Source organism: Perca flavescens, chromosome 1, assembly GCF_004354835.1.
Source record: "Perca flavescens isolate YP-PL-M2 chromosome 1, PFLA_1.0, whole genome shotgun sequence".
Lineage (NCBI taxonomy): Eukaryota > Metazoa > Chordata > Actinopteri > Perciformes > Percidae > Perca > Perca flavescens.
Genome location: NC_041331.1, coordinates 43,540,467 through 43,558,883, shown reverse-complemented (window position 1 = coordinate 43,558,883; position 18,417 = coordinate 43,540,467). Strand labels below are relative to the sequence as shown.

Below are 18,417 nucleotides of genomic sequence, written 5' to 3'. Positions count from 1 at the left end.
CTCTATACACGCTAAAAGTCCTGATTATTTACATGGAGTCTGGTGGAGATATGCTGACTCTATACACGCTAAAAGTCCTGATTATTTACATGGAGTCTGGTGGAGATATGCTAGCTCTATACACGCTAAAAGTCCTGATTATTTACATGGAGTCTGGTGGAGATATGCTGACTCTATACACGCTAAAAGTCCTGATTATTTATATGGAGTCTGGTGGAGATATGCTGGCTCTATACACGCTAAAAGTCCTGATTATTTACATGGAGTCTGGTGGAGATATGCTGGCTCTATACACGCTAAAAGTCCTGATTATTTACATGGAGTCTGGTGGAGATATGCTGGCTCTATACACGCTAAAAAGTCCTGATTATTTACATGGAGTCTGGTGGAGATATGCTGGCTCTATACACGCTAAAAGTCCTGATTATTTACATGGAGTCTGGTGGAGATATGCTGGCTCTATACACGCTAAAAAGTCCTGATTATTTACATGGAGTCTGGTGGAGATATGCTGGCTCTATACATGCTAAAAGTCCTGATTATTTACATGGAGTCTGGTGGAGATATGCTGGCTCTATACACGCTAAAAGTCCTGATTATTTACATGGAGTCTGGTGGAGTTTGGTGATGGTGATTTCGGGGCTGTTTCATGTTAAACTAAAAGGATCTTACTCTTTAACTAAAAGGTCTATCTCTGTAAGGATCCATCCCATAATGTTGTCACACACTTAGAATAATAATCTGAGTCTGTCAGCAGCAACAACAGAACTTGTAGTGGACTCTAACTGATGCTGAACATTAGTCCTGTAGGGTTACAGTACAGCTTGGTTTATGTTTAATACTGGACCAGTTTCACAGATTGTTGTTCAGTCACTTTAGACACAAAAATATGTGAAAATCTAGGTTAAAAAAATACTAAAGTTTCTTTTTAAAGATGGCAGTTGGGCGACTGTGGTTTGTGATGTCGCTCTGATGTCATTTCCTTTCCCCCGTGCAGACTGCTGGACCCCGCCAACACGCTGCAGTTTGACGACTTTAAGAAGTGTTACGGGGAGATCCTGCACCGCTGGGGTCTGAGGGAGAAAAGAGCCGAGGTGCTGAAGTTCGCCTCTTGCCCTCCAGAACCTCACAAAGGCATCGGTACGTTATTCTGCTCACACACACACACACACACACACACACAAACACACACACAAACAGAGAGACACACACACACACACACACACACACACACACACACACACACACAGAAAAACACACATAAAACCGAGAGACACACACACACACACACACACACACACACACAGAGACACACACACACACACACACACAGAGACACACACACACACACACACACACAACACACACACACAAACACACACACACACACACACACACACACACACACACACAGAGACACACATACACACACACACAGAGACACACATACACACACACACACACACACATACGCACACACACACACACTCAAACAGAGAGACACACACACACACACACATACACACATACACACACACATAGCGACACAAACACACACAGACAGAGACACACACAAAGACACACACACACACACACACACAAACGGAGAGACACACAGAGAGACACACACACAGACACACACACAGTGACACACACAGACAGAGAGACACACACACACAGACACACATGTACACACACAAAGACACACACACACACACACAAACGGAGAGACACACAGAGACACACACACACACAGACACACACACACACACACACACAGTGACACACATACAAACAGAGAGAGACACACACAAAGACACACACACACAGACACACATGTACACACACAAAGACACACACACACACACACAAACGGAGAGACACACAGAGACACACACACACACACACACACACACACAGTGACACACATACAAACAGAGAGAGACACACACAAAGACACACACACACACAGTGACACACACAGACAGAGAGACACACACAAAGACACACACAGACACACATGTACACACACAAAGACACACACATATACATACACACACACACACACACACACACACACACACACACACAGACTCACTCCAAAAACGAAAAACCTCCAGTTGGCCAAAATGTATTGTGAACCTAAATTGCTATGAGGATCAAAATCTGCGGGGGCCGGATTTGGCCGATCTCGCAGATCTCTGATCTTTCTCATGTAGTTCAAGTTCAAGTTCAATACTTTATAGACAGGTTTCCTGTTGACAAACATCACAGGGCATAGCAGGGGCAGAAAGACAGATTGGTGAGCTGGTCCGATAATGCAAACGCATTTTTGTCTCAGTGCACATTGTCTTAGTCCCTTCATTTCGTCATGGTATTTATATAACACATACTCTATGGTCTTACAAAGCTAACGTTTTTGACCGATTACAATTTAATCATTTGTTGTGAGCTGGAGAGCTCTCGTTATGAGAAGCTAGCTATAGCTCTGTTTGCCATTCATTCCAATGGGGAAACCTCGCGGCTAGACTTTCGACATACATTCCGGTGGCGTATTCCTTTAAGCTTTCCTTATTGTTTGTATATAACTGCAGACTCAATAAAACATGATTTTAGTTGGATCTGTTTGTCGGTCTTTAATTTTGCAGTGTTACTGTGATATATATGTATGGCTATAATTATCATTTTAGGCTAATGTAATAGCCCGTGTTAGCAGCAAGGTTACTCCTGAGTGTACCCTTATGGTTGGTTTATGTCTTAAAATAATGGCCAGGATTTCTGGGAAAAGGTACGATATGTTAGTTTCAAAACATCACTGCAGGGTGATTGTTTTTAGCAGCAGAGGTTGATTGTGGGCGAGAGGGCCATAACACTGTCTTGGTTAGCTCGCCGAAGCTCTACTGCCACTGTCTCGGCAACGTTAGCTAATGTAGGCTAACTATAGCCAGTTAGCTTTGTATGTAACGTAACAAAAACCCAGCTATCTCAGAGGAGCGAAGCTTAATATTTCATTCAATAAAGTTATGTACAAAAGGAGCACTGAAGCCACAGGTCTTATGTTGGCAACGTGGACGCAGACGACTGCCTTCGGAGTTTACTATATCGATATAGTAAACTCCGAAGGCAGTCGTAATATTTACCTAGTAGGCTAGGCTAACACTGTTGCGCTAACGTTAGCAAAACATCGGCGTAGCTTTAGCTAGCTGTCTAAACTTGTCTCGAGTCCGGACTCGAGTACCACAGCCCTGACAGGTAGATATCACTTAGCTGAACAACCACAAGCTGCAACTTCTCTGATTCATCCAATGGGAGCCTGACTCTTGCACATGACCCCAATCTGCCCCTCTTATGGCTTGAAGCCATAACCTCCGCCGGTTTTTGGCAAAAGCATGCTTCCCCCCTAGGTATGTTAAACATCAGGCACCCATCACTGGCTCTGTTTGTACAATTAACTACGCAACAACTCCTTGGCATTTTGACTTACGCTATGCTGCTACTAGCTAGCTAGCTAGCTACACAAAACACGTCTTCTTTCTGCCCCCCCGGTTACGTGCGCAAGCAGTGATGACGTTGCCGAGAAACACATGTATTGCCATGACAACACAGTACAATACACAGGAACATACAGTACATACGAGACAAATCACATAGACAATCATTCATCATACATCAGTCATCTGGCTGTAGACACCGGTTGTGATTTAGTTCTCATGGAGACCCTGGTTGTGGTGATACTAACCTGCTACCGTCTCCCTGCAGAGTTCGGCGTGTACTGCTGTTACTGTCGCAGTCAAGCTCGCGGCACGCAGTGCGCCGTGTGCAAGCGGCTGACCTTCCAGTGCGCCATCTGTCACGTGGCCGTCCGCGGTTCCTCCAACTTCTGCCTGAGCTGCGGCCACGGAGGACACACCAGTCACATGATGGACTGGTTCCGGCGCCAGGACGAGTGTCCGGCCGGCTGCGGCTGCCACTGTCTGCTGCAGAGCACCTTCTGATGCCACGGACGCCTCGCAGACGGAAACCAACGCACCTCCTGGGAGAGACGGGCGGGGTGACGGGGACGGATCTGAGCCTCTGACGCACGGAGAATCAAACAGCTGATGGCAACGCTAGTCCGTCCAACAGAGGATAAAATCCTCCTGACAGAACCAGAGAAAACTGAACCGGACTCTCTCTGTTTTGGACACTTTGCTTAAAGGTCCCATGACATGGTGCTCTTTGGATGCTTTTATATAAACCTTAGTGGTCCCCTAATACTGTATCTGAAGTCTCTTTTATATAGACCTTAGTGGTCCCCTAATACTGTATCTGAAGTCTCTTTTATATAGACCTTAGTGGTCCCCTAATACTGTATCTGAAGTCTCTTTTATATAGACCTTAGTGGTCCCCTAATACTGTATCTGAAGTCTCTTTCCCGAAATTCAACCTTGGTGCAGAATTACAGCCACTAGAGCCAGTCCCACAATGATCTTTCCTTAGTATGTGCCATTTCTGTGTCTGTAGCTATTGAGGAGGAGAGGGGGGGGGCAAGGTGGAGGATGGGGGTGTGGTCTTGACCAACTGCCACTTTGCTCGTTTGAAAGCCATGATGTCTCTCTCTCTCTCATGGGTGGGCCAAATTTTCTGGGCGGGCAAAGCTGAGAAAGGGGAGGTAACCTTGCTCCTTATGACCTCATAAGGAGAAGATTCCTGATTGGTCCATCTGAGCTTTCATTTTCTCAAAGGCAGAGCAGGATACCCAGGGCTCGGTTTACACCTATCACCATTTCCAGCCACTGGGGGACCATAGGCAGGCTGGGGGGGAACTCATATTAATGTTAAAACAAAACTCATAAAGTGAAATGTTCATGCCATGGGACCTTTAAATACCTCTTAAGGAGACATTTCTGTATCTTCCTGTCACTTGACGTTCACAGCGGCCTTACAGAGTCACAGGACTGTTATCAAATGTGAAGAATAACTTTCTGAATATTCTGTGTCAAGAAAATGAAGAATGTGTGAAACTCAAACAAATGTACTTTATGTAAAATAATAATTAAAGTATGTTTGAATTCAGTCAGTGTCTTTTTATACAAAAACTTAAAGGAACTTTAAACACACAATCTGTAGATTTTCTGCCTCTCAATCCAAACAATAAGAAAAGAAACAGTTTGGTGAAGCAGCGTTGCATCATGGGAGTTGTAGTCTTCACTGCAGTCAGCTTCTTGTTTTCAAAATTTTGTGCTTTTTGGCTGAGTGTTTTTTAAATTTCTAGAAACATAACTATCTGTAAAATGTGTGGCAGTGGACAAACCCACAGGACACACAGAGACAGGAAGGTACTCTGAAGTTGAGGCCGTCTCCGGTCTCTACTGGCTGCTGCTCTGACCTCTGACCCCCGGGACAGGAAGTCACATGAACCTGGTTCTAACCGTGCGTTCATGGACATCGGAAAAACGTTTTTTCCGAGTGAAAACATCACCATTCACGTAACTTCTCAGGCTGGATTTTGATACCCGAGTTCCCCAGTTGGTGACGCGTTGTTGACAACTGACGTTTGATGGAGGCGACTTTGATTCACTGAACATATTTCAATGATAATAAACTGTTTATTGTGGACAAATGCCTCTGCCAAGAAACATACAGACATAATATGTTTAAAATTATTCATAAATAGGCCTATGTAAAAAAAAAAAATGTGCTGTTTGGATACAGCAGAAAATCTTCTGTTATTGTGGCCTCCATGTTTTCACACACCTGATGCTCTCGGCTACGGCCAACCGTTGGTGGCAGTCAGGCAAAAAGTTGTTATGCCAAACGCCAATATAACAGAAGAAGAAGAACACGCATCCTGACCAGGTGAACACTGGCAGTCGGAAAAACAACGTAACCTGGGGGGGGCGGTGCCTGTTATTCCCGGGGTGGCATGAACGCAGCATTACATCTAAGGCAAGGCAATTTTATTTGCATAGCACAGTTCAGCAGCAATGCAATTCAAAGTGCTTTACATAAAACATAAACACACAGTCAAAAAATGTATACAAATTGATAAATCGAAAGCAATTAATACGAAAATATAAACAAAAAAAATATATTTAAAAGTAGATTGAATACAAAAGTAAATCCACAATGGAGTCCAATGAATTAAGGAAAGGCAGTGTTAAAAAGAAAGGTCTTCAACCTTGATTTAAAAGAGCTGAGATTAGGTGCCGACCTGCAGTTTAGCGGTAGTTTGTTCCAGATGGACGGACCATAGAAGCTGAACGCAGCTTCCCCCCTTTTTTGTTCGGACTCTGGGGATGGCGAGCAGACCCGTCCCTGATGATCTCAAAGATCTCTGCGGCTCATAGTGTAGTAGCAGATTGGAAAGGTAAATTGGTCCTAAACCGTTTAGTGATTTATAAACTAGCGTGAGTATTTTGAAATCTATTCTTTGGTGCACAGGAAGCCAGTGTAAGGACTTCAGAACTGGAGTGATGTGATCTACTTTTTTGGTGTTGGTAAGGACTCGTGCAGCAGCGTTCTGAATCAGCTGTAGCTGTTGAATAGACTTTTTAGGAATACCTGTAAAGACACCGTTGCAGTAGTCAAGTCTTCTGAAGATAAAAGCATGGATACGTTTTTACAAATCCTGTTGGCACATAAGTCCTTTTACCCTTGCAGTATTTTTGAGGTGATAATAGGAAGATTTAGTTACTGACCTAATGTGGCTGTTAAAATTCAGGTCAGAGTCCATAATTATGCCAAGATTTCTTGTTTTGTCTGTTGTTTTTAACATTGTTGATTGAACATGAGCATTGCCTTTAATCGTTCATTTTATAGTCCAAAAATGATCACTTTTATCTTCTTTTAATTTTAGGAAATTCTGGTACGTCCAATCGTTGGTTTGTTCAATGCACCTGGCCAGGTGTTGTATTGGACTGTAGTCCCCGGGTGACAAGGTTATATAAATCTGTGTGTCGTCCGCATAACTGTGATAGCTTATGTTGTTGTTTTCCATGATTTTAGCTAGGGGCAGCATGTAGATATTAAACAGTAGAGGCCCCAGGATGGAGCCTTGGGGAACTCCACATGTCAAACGTGTATGCTCAGATGCATAGTTACCTATTGACACATAGTACTTTCTATTCTTTAAATAGGATTCAAACCACTTTAGTACTGTTCCAGAAAGTCCTAGGGCAATACACCTAGGAAAGAATCTTCTGGCATGCCTGATCCATCCGTGGCAATCTTCTGCTGATATGTCCAGGCATCCAGCATTCATTGCTTCCTCTATGGGGTTGAGGAATGGAGAGTAAGGTGGGAGGAAAAGTGACATCATTCTGGGATTGGCTGCAAACCACTCGATGACTGCACAGGAGTGGTGAAATGCCACATTGTCCCATACAATTATAAATGTTGGCTGATTTCTTCTCTCTGCATCTCATACCTCAACTAGCACAACCCTTTCATAGAGATCATGCCGAAATATATTTTGAATTTTTCGTTTGGGAAATATATTTCATTACAATGTTAGTGTGGAAATGTAGCAAATTGCTGTCTTATTCAGTTTCTTATTATGTTATTGTTTTGAATTTAAGTTTAACAGTTTTGAAAAAAGTATGTTAGCATGTGCAAATTGGCCTGTAGATACATAGAGTTTTTGTGGTTGTTGTGTTAAAGTGAGAAAGGAATGAATGTCATTTGAAAGATGTAGTCATTGAATGCATTTTGTGCCAAAGCAATGATAAATGATACACAGTTTAGCCCACGTATACTTTGGTTGTGCTCACTGTGTGAAGAGTTTTGAAAAAGGGACCCAAGTATTGAGAAATGCATCCAAGCAACTGTAAAAAACTGTAATCAAGAGGATCTTGCATCTGCTGGTGACTAATTGACATGACAGCATTTCCTGCTGTTTATAACTCAACTGGTGAGAGGTGATTGAAAATGAAAGTAGATTTTGACATTGCTGAACAGAGCTGAGACGCCATTACAGGGTGTGAGATCTCTGCTGGAAAACACACGACGGGAAGATTTGAAGCAGTCAAGAGAAGGGACAGTAACTCGGTGAGTCTTGTTTTTGAGAGACATTTAGATACAAAGACAGATGGCTGAGAAAATCGCTCTTGTTGAAAGTTTCCTGAACTGCCATGTGTGTTCAGAGACTTTCAGAGATCCTGTGTCTCTGAGCTGCCACCACAGCTTCTGTTCAAGCTGCCTGCACACATTCTGGGAACAAGCTAACAACAAAAACTGTCCCATTTGTAAAAGAAAATCCTCAAAAGACAATGTTGTTGTGAACTTTCCACTGAAGGAACTGGCTGACAACTTTGCTGGGAGACAGAAATCTGGATCATCTGAGACAGAAAAAGAAAAGAAGAAGGTGGAGGTGGTGTGTGATAAACATCCAGAAGTCCCTTATTTGTTCTGTAAGGATGAAGATAGAGCTGTGTGTCCTGTCTGTGAGTTTTCTCTCCACCACGGTCACACGGTGGTTCCTGTAGAACAAGCAGTCAGAGATCTGAAGGAGCAGCTGAAACCTGACTTACAGTCTCTGCAGGACAAGAGAGACAAACACAGACGAGTGGAGGAAACATACGATGAAATAAATCAACACTCCAAGAAGCAGCTGCTGTCTACAGAGAGGCAGATCAGAGCCGAGTTCAACAAGCTGCACCAGTTCCTGAAAGAGGAAGAGGAGTCCAGACTGGCAGCTTTGAGGGAGGAAGAGCAGCAGAGGGGGAAGACTGTCAGCAGAGAGATGAAGAGGATTCAGGAGCAGATCTCCTCTCTGTCAGACAGCATCTCTGCTGTGGAAGCAGACCTGCAGAAAGACAGCGTGGCGTTCCTCAGCAGTTATAAAGCCTCTCAGAGCAGAGCCAGAGTCCAGTGCTCGCTGTCAGATCCACAGCTGCTCTCAGGAGCACTGACAGATGTGGCCAAACATCTGGGCAACCTGTCCTTCAGAGTCTGGGAGAAGATGAAGGACAAGGTCCACTTCTGTCCAGTCATTCTGGACCCAAACACTGCACACCCCCTTCTCTGTCTGTCTGATGATCTGACCAGTGTGAGACGTGGAGACACAAAGCAGAAGCTTCCAGACAATCCAGAGAGACACAGCAGGTATACAGAGGTTCTGGGCTCTGAGGGTTTCAGCTCAGGGAAACACAGCTGGGAGGTGGAGGTGGGAGATTATCCTAAATGGAATGTGGGTTTAGCCAAAGAGTCAGCTGACAGGAAGGGAGAAATATATGGTTCACCAGAATATGGAATCTGGTGTTTAGTACATCACAGTGGAAAATACAATGATGGATCTAAGAGTGTCAAAGTGAAGAAGAGTCTCCAGAGGATCAGAGTCCAGCTGGACTATGAGGAGGGGGAGGTGTCCTTCTACAACTCTGAAGACAAGACTCACATCTGCACTCTCAGAGACACTTTCACTGAGAAACTCTTCCCTTGGTTTAGTATCGGACCGGCTGGTGATGCTAAAACTGCAGAAATCAAAATCTGTCCAGCTGAGATTTCTTTGCGAGGTTCAGAGAACTCAGAGAAGGTGGAGAGAGGAGAGAAGATGGGTAAGGTATAGGGTTAGTGTTAATGTTGTTAAACCTCTAATGCATGTATGAAATCAATCACTGAAAACTGGAGATAAAATGAAAATGGCAAAGGTGATACCAATATGCAAGGCTGGTGAAAAACCATACACTTTCAAAATACAGACCTGTTTCACTGCTCTCCCAGTTCTCAGAAATACTAGAAAAAACAAGGCTCGACAACTTCATTACTAAACACAATATACTGTGTGATCAGTAATATGGTTTCAGGGCTAATAGGACAACTTAATGTGCACTTAAAATTTGTAGAAGAAATAACAACTGCAATAGAACAAAAAAAATATGCAGTGGGGATATTATTGGATTTTAAGAAGGCATCTGATAAAGTACACCACAATGTATTGATCATTAAATTACACAAATATGGAATTAGGGGGATTGCACTTTCTTGGTTAAATAGCTACTTAATCAAAATATGTTGATTGTAAAACCTTAAATCAAAGTTAAAGAAAATCACCTGTGGGGTCCCCCAGGGGTCAGTGTTGGGACCATTGTTGTTTAACTTGTATATAAATAATGTACGGGAGGTGTCAAAAACACTGAAAACCATTTCATTTGCTGATGACACTAATTTAATCTGTTCTGGGGGAAATCTGAAACAACTCTTGGATACAGTGGAAAATGAATTAAAAAAGATGAAGAGCTGGTTTGATGCAAATAAACTAACACTGAACTTAAAGGTGCACTATGAGTTCCTGCGTGGTCACTTCTGTTGACATTCCAAGTAAATTCCAAACAAAACAGAGGAAGCTCGCCCCTCATGTTTTCTGTAACTGTCGTGACTAACTGACTAACTGTCACTAAGCCCCACCCCTCCCCCAACCATCTTGTCGGTGATTGGCTAGAATGTGGTTTATTGTATTTTGGTGCACAGCCTTTGCCCCTACTGTTTGTTTGACGTTTACGTTGTCTCCCAAGATGGGCTTTTTCACGGTGTGTTCAGGGGGCAGGCAGCTAGCGGATCAAGGAGAGAAGTATGGAGTTAGAATCATGCCAAAACCTCACACACACACACACACACACACACACACACACAAAACGTGTTTTACTTACGCCCAACGATTCACAAACAAACTCAGTGTGGTTTGCAAATACAAAACATCATTCACAAACTAATGCATTTTGTTCTGCAAATAAGAAACCTACCTATCAAACAAATACAGTATGTTTTACACATACAAAAACGTATTTCTTCAATGACAAAAAATATCCTGCAAGTACAAACTAAAATCTTTCAAGTACAAAAAAAAAAATCCTTTAAGAACAATATTTTTTTTGTACTTGAAAGATTTTTTTTTGTACTTGAAAAAGATTTTAGTTTGTACTTGCAGGATATTTTTTGTCATTGAAGAAATACGTACTTGTACTTGTACTTGTACATACTGTATTTGTTTGATAGGTAGGTTTCCTAGAACAAAATGCATTAGTTTGTGAATGATGTTTTGTATTTGCAAACCACACTGAGTTTGTTTGTGAATCGTTGGGCGTGAGTAAAACACATTTTGTGTGTGTGTGAGGTTTTGGCATGATTCTAACTCCATAGAGAAGCCTGCTGAACAAGAGTATGTGAAAATCCAAAAAAACAATTAAAAACTATACTCCTGCTTTTTGAAATATTTTTGCTTTTTGAAATGTATTTGTATTAATCCAAAAGACAGCTAAAACTATACTTCTGTTTTTGAAATGTATCACCTCAAGAACAGTGGAGACTGTGCTTCTGCTTTTGACATGAGTTAACCCAAAAACAGCTAAAATATATTTCTGCTCTTGAAACTATAATATTGCCTTTGATTTTGGTTTATGAATGCTAATGTGCCTTTAGAAATATAATCATGCTAAGTTTTTGTGGGAAGGGGAAGTGTCTGCAAGAGGCTTCAGATGCATACGTTGCTTTGTGTAACTGTCTGTCTGAACCTGCACAGCTGGAAAGAGGAAGTGCTGTTGGGGCCCTGTATACATGCACTTGGGGGTTAGGCTCTGGGTGCACACAGGAGTGAAAAAGGTTACTGCTCTGACCTATTAATCAATGCAGTCAAACTGAGCCGTTAGATTCTATGTTAGATAGCAACATGCATATGTATAAAGAAAATATCGTCATATGAGATGGTTTTTACGTATATCCAACCTGATGCTTGCTTTAAGACTGTATTACCATGTAAGGTGAAACAAATGTGATAAAACACACCTCGCTGTGATGGGGGGTTGAACCCCAAGAAATGTACATATAAAAATGGGTGCTTTGTCAAAAAGCGCTCTTTCTCCCTTGGGCTCGTTTTCTGCTCTCTTGACCAATACCCTACGAGTAGGGACCTCCTGTGTCTTAGAGCATTTTTTGAGTGATTGAACTCTGTTCATTTTTTCATTTTTATTTTATTTGCTTGTTAACTCTTTGCTTTTTAAAAAAATAATAAAACCACCTGTGTACGCCTTGAGCAAGGTGACCCAAAAAAAATCTGTGTACCATTCGTTCATTCGTTTTTCAAAATAAAACCAAAACTCAAAAAACAAATAAATGACTTGTTTCCTCAATATTCGTTTCCAAAACCAAAAGGAAATAACGGATAACAACTCGTTTTTCCCATTTGAAATTTTGTGCTCAAATTAAAAATGGAAAAAACGGATAACGAGCGTTTCACCCCGTTTCATCCAATTTTTTATATTTTTAATTGACGCAAGATGCATGACCCGGATGTGACCTTTATTAGGACCAGAGTCCGCCAAACAAACAAGAGGTCAAGACGAGAAGTAGCGACATGGCCGGACTGGATGAATATTCCGACTTAATTCGCCAGCTTTTTGAGGATGGTAGAACGCATGCCGAGATTTCCGCCGCGCTGCATCAGATAGATGTCCCGAGATGCTCGGAAATGTCAGTCAGAAGATTCTGTGTTCAACACCAGCTCAGACGAAAAAGACATGTGTCAGACGCAGAACTGATAACGGCAATCATGTCATCGATAGATAAGGTAAGTGCTCACAAGAGGAAGAAAGAAAGTAGGCTACCGACCATGATTGCGTTAACCAAGTAGCCTATTAAGTTACGTTAAGTAACGTCTAATTAGAGTGTGTAAGTTAACGTTAACCTTACACGGTGAGCACGGCACTCTGTGGCGGTATTACATCAGAGCAATACTCAGTGCAACACACTGATTTAAATGTTTTTCAACCTTTAAAATGTAGGCTAACTTTGCCATACACCAATTATGTAGCTTATTATAATGGGTTTATCATAATGTTAATGGGATCAATGACTTTTAGCGTACATCATATGGAGATCTAGTATACAGTAATAATTATAAAAGAGTGAATATAGTTTAAAAAATAATTCTACACATTAGAACAAGAAAATTAACCTGATTATCGTTTACAAATATTGTTCTTTCTCACTAACTCAGAGATAGAATTTAGAAGATAGAAGAGCAGTGTAATGTTTGCAGCTTGGTACTTGCTTATAGTTTCTAATCCTAATGTTTACAATTAAAAAAAAAAAAAAAAAAAAAAAAAGTTACATTTCAAATTTAATTATTGTTTAAATTAATTCAAATGTTTTGTCTTAACAGACAGGTCCATGTTACGGCCGAAAATTCAGTGGGGGTAAGGGCAGGAGAATCTCGAGTGGGAAGAATTCTCAAAGAGGTACACCAGCCGTATAATGAGCTGCGTCGCCAAGTAAGTCACCTATATTGATTATATTTGAGAAAAAAAGGTAAAACTTATTGTTATTACAACTTGCATTGATTGAATTATACTTTGTTTTAGGGAGCACGTAATCTGAATCCAGTTCCTTACCACGCTGAGTATATGGGCCACAAACTCCACCTAGACCAGAATGAGAAGCTGGGAATGTTTGAGGACGATGTCTTGGCTATTGATGGATTCAGCAGCAAAATTGTTGCTGAATCCACAATGCCAGTGAAAAACAACCTAGTTATTTATGAGGAAGTTTACAGGCAAGTCAATGTTAATAACAGTAACAATAAATAATAAGCACTATTTGGGATTATCATACAATGTCAGTATTTTTACATTACAAGCAGTATGTGCTACATAGGAATTTGAACGTATCATATCCACATATGTATCCATATAATCTACACATTTTCTATTACAGGAAAGCAGTTGTCCAAAACGGCATGTGGGACCAAATCCGAGTGGATCATGGCAGGGAGTTTTACTTGACCCTGTACATGCAAGAAAAGCTGTCTCAACACAGACGTAACATCAACAGGTTACCTTATGTACAGACAACTTCTTCAAGGGTGAATTTTGTTCTACTGATTACAGATAATAAGTAACTTTTGAAATTAAGCAAAATATATTTCAAGTGAAAATATTTAAAATCCCAAATCAATAAATGGTTGATAGTAATTATCTATCCCTGCCATTCAAGCCTGCAACACCTTTCAAAAAATGTTGTGGCAGGGAATCTCAATTGCTCAACTGGTAAAACCTGTACCATATGGACCACGTCTTTTGGATTTTTCCTAAAGAAAAGTAAGGGTAAGCATTAAGCCTATTCCACACTGCAGGCTTCTACTCAATGGCTGATTTGATTGCTTGCGATGTTGTTAACTTGTACAATCACTGCTGAAATTAGCTGTTTACCTATAGCATCATTATTCAATTTTTCAACTCATCACTTATTGGTACTTATGTCCCAACTCTTGGGAGAAAGTGCAGGCTTGAATGGCAGAATATTTGTTTTACATATCAATTGAAAGCTTAAATACCTTGACTTCAAACTGTCTGCAACATAATTCAAGACCAAAGGACATTTGTAAATTAATGCTGTCTTCTACTGCTTATACCTGTATTTACACACCAGACCAACTTTTTCTGATTTGGGTTTTCTGATCTGAAGTGTTTCCAGTCTTAAAATTTTTTTTTGTTTAAACAGAACCTTCGTGTGGAAAGAATTTGGCCAGAGGTCAACAATCGGGTGAACTATCCACTAAAACAGGCCCTTGTTCACCTGCTGGATCAAGAGTTGCTCGACATCCAGGATAATATTACCAAATTTTGTGTCTCCAACCTGGCATGTCAAGTGAGTCAGATTGGACTTGCCAGGGTTGTGCAGTCCTGGAATGCCCATAGGATACCAGGTAGGCTACGCTAGTATTTGTATGTATGGAGCTTTACAACAATTGACAATTTTGTCCAAAACTAATAAAAATAATTGCCCATTTTAGGCAGAGGGATACCAAACCAACTTGCAGCTAATTGTTGTCCAGCAAGAATTCCCACAGAGCTGATGCCCAACGCTGCCGAGGCAGCACACATGTATGAGCAGGAGTTGGGCTCCTCCCTGACTTGGGTATCTGCCTTTGGCTCTGACCCATTTTCACCAGAGCAAGACCGATGTCGTGCTGAGCAGCTGTTTGGAGAGAGGTTTCCAGACATGTCTCTTCTTTTTGGAAAAGTGGTTAACAATGACCATAGTGTGTTTCAGGAGGCACTGTTCTATCTGATCAATGTTACTGAAAGACATGCAAGATAAATACAGTTGGGGGTGTCTGATACTAGGCCAGTGGTAGACTAGGTACACAAAAAGTACTGTGTGGCTATAATTGTCACATTTCTAAAGCTAGAACCTTAAGATGTTTTTACATGAAAAATGCCTTCACGCCAATTAATATATCAATTGAATTATTATTTAATCAACTTGTTCTTTTTCAGCTGTACTTGTGTAAAACTGCTAATTTATAACATGAAATTGTACTAAATTTGTGAGCCGTCAAATGAACGTAGTGGAGTAAAAGTAGAATATTTCCTCTGAGATTTAGTGGAGAAGTAAAAAGTCATGAAAAGAAAATACTCAAGTATCTCAACTTTCCACCAATGAACTATGCATATGTTTGTACAGTAGTTGTGAGAAACTGATTTAAGCTCAGTTGTAGATGAATAAATTCCAAGTTTGTTCAGGGGTCTGCATATTTCTTTTAATGTGAAAAAATACAAGTAGAAAATCTTGTATAACAACAAGTAGAAAATCTTGTAAACCTCATTTAAGTGCCACAATTACATGTGACAATAATACTGTTAACATTAGACATTATTTCTCTATAAAAACAAGGCTCTGAAGAACTGTATGAACATCTGTTGCCACCATAGCAACATACTAAAGGAATAACTTCTCCAGTGGTGCCAGCGCCTCAGAGAGTCCAGCCACTTCATGAACGCTGTTCTCCAAATCCACAGCGCGACACTTCGGGCAGTAACTGTGGCTGCTGTTTCACTCCGCAACACATGCCTTACACCCGATTAGGGTTCTGCAGCATGTTGAGAACATTGGCTTGTCTACAGGACCTGTATGTTAAAAAAAAAATATATATTTTCAGTACGTAGGCCAAACTACAATGACCAAATAAAAATTAAATCCACACAGCATGTCAAATCTAGTAAAACACAAACAGAAGTGAAGTGATTTTGATCTTTAATTACATCTTCCTAATGATCCATTGTAAAACGGTACTAACCTTTGCAGACAAGACAGGCTAAAACGACTCTTAAGGAAGCTACTTCAGCCTCTGAAAGAGACAGGGTTGTTGTCACTGTGGAATGTGCAAATCCACTCAAATCCTTAATCATCTTCGACACTTCTTTTAGTCCCTGGGCTGCTTCGACAACTTCTTCAATGTCTGCCATAACCTCTTGAAGGCCAGTATCTTCTCTTCGACTGAAAAACATAAAAAATGTACAATGTAACATTTAATTAGACCTTAATAATTTGTTTTTTCAAACACAGCATCATGTCATCCAAAAGAAAACACATGAAGGGTTTGGAAAAAATTTAAAATAGAATAATTTTCAGTTACCTCAACCTCTTCCTTTTATTGACTTGTAGCAGTTCCATCTGTGGTTCAGGTACTGCAAATACTTTCCTGGAATTTTGCTTCCAGTATGCTGATCCTGCAATGAAAAAATAGGGCATTTTATTATATTTTAATAAAATATTTGCAGTATTTTTGATAACTTATATCCTATATGTGGGTTATGAATTTTAAGAATAGGACACTATAAACAGATTTGAAGCACCCAAGAAAGCTATCAATGCAAAATGTACTTCAATACCAGAATGTTTAGGTGTACTTTTCCTAATTCAGATATGTGTGAACTGTTTGTGCACTTAAGTTCCTAATGTGGCTGCAGAAAATATCATTTACACAGCAATGATTTAAAACATACCCCTAGTTCCATCAGAGTCAACTATTTCGTTGCCCTGACTATCTGTCAAAATAAATGACTCCTGCTGTCCAAGGGCCTCTTTCACCTTACTGGTGATTGGTGCCACACAAGCCTCAAACTCTGAGAAGCGGACTGTAACCATCTTGGTGGTCTCTAGCTTTCCATTCAGGACTTCAGCAATGAAGACATTCCTGAATATTGATGAGAACAAATAATAATAAAAAAATGTGCAGTTCCTGTGATGTGGATAGTGCACTTGACAATATTGCAATTACAATAATATTTGTATTAATTGTTGAACCCTAATATATATAGTGAGAACAATAAGCACTTAATGTAAGGCTGGTCATCAAGGTCTTGGATAAACTAGCTTAATTTGCTGATAAGTTGCAGGTGCAGCACAAACAGATGGTAAATATGCAGGATAAGGGATACCAGTAAACAGAGTTGGACACACCTGCTCAAATAATGTAGCAAAAGAAAGTAGTAACAGTAGTGACAGATGTTTTAGCAAGATGTAAATGTTGTTTTTTCACTCACCTCACAAAAGTTTTGGTGGTGCTCCTTGGAATTGGACAGGAGGAGCTTGTGGCAGTGCTTGGTGGGCGATGGAAAGAAAAGCGGGCAGCCTGGCTTGAGGGAAGTGCCCCTGCAGATTTTTCCACAGTGGTGCTGTCACCATGCACTTCATAATGGCCTCTGGCGATGAGGTCAAAGCAGTTGAAGTCACCATCAGGTCGGGGAAATATGGCCACGTTGGTGTCGTCCGTCAAATAAACGGTTTCCTTTTGGACCTATGACAGGAGTTCAGGATAGAACAGAAGCACCAAAAGGTGTACAGTCCAGCCAACCACACCGCTTTTTGTGCTTTTATTACAAAATAATGTATGGATTCACATTGTATTCACCAACATTTTCATTAGTAATTGTTACTTAATGACATATTCACAGTGACTGCTACAAAAAGCTAAGACTATAAGAGACTATAATATAACGTTACAAGCTAAAGCAGAGAACATCTTTTAGTTCACTTGTTTTAATCTAAGACGAATGTGGCATGCAAATCAATGTTAACCTAAAACAACGTAAAATAAAAACATCACACCATAATCCGTTCGAACACACTAATAACTTTGAAAGTTAATAAACGATAGCCGTTGGATAGATTGGTATGTGCGCGTCCACGAGTATTTAAAACACCATAACGTTATATTATATCGCTTTATTGCTTTAAATAAGATACATACCTGGAAAATAACCGATATCTTCTCTGTGGTCATGTCTTCAGGCTTCAGAGTAACCCTCTTACTTCCACTAAAAAGCACAAAAATATCCATTTCAGTTGCTACCTGCTACAACATATGCTGTTCTTGGTGTCGTTGTCCCACGAGTTAAGGTCACATCCGGGTCATGCATCTTGCGTCAATTAAAAATATAAAAATTGGATGAAACGGGGTGAAACGCTCGTTATCCGTTTTTTCCATTTTTAATTTGAGCACAAAATTGCAAATGGGAAAAACGAGTTGTTATCCGTTATTTCCTTTTGGTTTTGGAAACGAATATTGAGGAAACAAGTCATTTATTTGTTTTTTGAGTTTTGGTTTTATTTTGAAAAACGAATGAACGAATGGTACACGGATTCAAAAAAACGTCTTTT

The 18,417-nt window shown here is 40.6% G+C and overlaps 3 protein-coding genes across 5 annotated transcripts in view; 2 read left to right on the top strand and 1 right to left on the bottom strand.

Moving 5' to 3' along the window:
• The window catches only part of LOC114557473 (GATOR complex protein WDR59-like), a 19,268-nt gene extending 15,010 nt beyond the window's left edge, over positions 1 to 4,258 (top strand). The window contains exons 9-10 of the mRNA XM_028580992.1: positions 998 to 1,140; positions 3,760 to 4,258. Of these exons, the coding sequence (XP_028436793.1) occupies positions 998 to 1,140; positions 3,760 to 3,995 (379 nt within the window). The 3' untranslated portion in view covers positions 3,996 to 4,258. The remainder of the gene's footprint in view (positions 1 to 997; positions 1,141 to 3,759) is intronic.
• A 3,662-nt stretch (positions 4,259 to 7,920) lies between these two features.
• On the top strand, positions 7,921 to 9,578 carry LOC114552550 (nuclear factor 7, brain-like). Its single transcript, XM_028573444.1, has one exon. The coding sequence runs from the start codon at positions 8,069 to 8,071 to the stop codon at positions 9,545 to 9,547; it is 1,479 nt and encodes a 492-aa protein (XP_028429245.1). The 5' UTR covers positions 7,921 to 8,068; the 3' UTR covers positions 9,548 to 9,578.
• A 6,003-nt stretch (positions 9,579 to 15,581) lies between these two features.
• On the bottom strand, positions 15,582 to 18,118 carry LOC114552566 (uncharacterized). 3 transcript variants are annotated; one of them, XR_003692191.1, is made up of 6 exons: positions 18,008 to 18,118; positions 17,301 to 17,554; positions 16,761 to 16,880; positions 16,391 to 16,484; positions 16,052 to 16,251; positions 15,582 to 15,881 (listed from the first exon to the last, which is right to left on the bottom strand). XR_003692191.1 is itself a non-coding variant. In XM_028573467.1 (6 exons), the coding sequence occupies exons 1-6, from the start codon at positions 18,095 to 18,097 to the stop codon at positions 15,808 to 15,810; spliced, it is 903 nt and encodes a 300-aa protein (XP_028429268.1). In that variant the 5' UTR covers positions 18,098 to 18,118; the 3' UTR covers positions 15,582 to 15,807. The 3 variants fall into 3 exon arrangements, 1 of the variants encoding a protein (XP_028429268.1); XM_028573467.1 differs by having other exon boundaries at positions 16,761 to 16,951; XR_003692192.1 differs by lacking the exon at positions 16,761 to 16,880.
• Between the last annotated feature and the right edge of the window lie 299 nt (positions 18,119 to 18,417).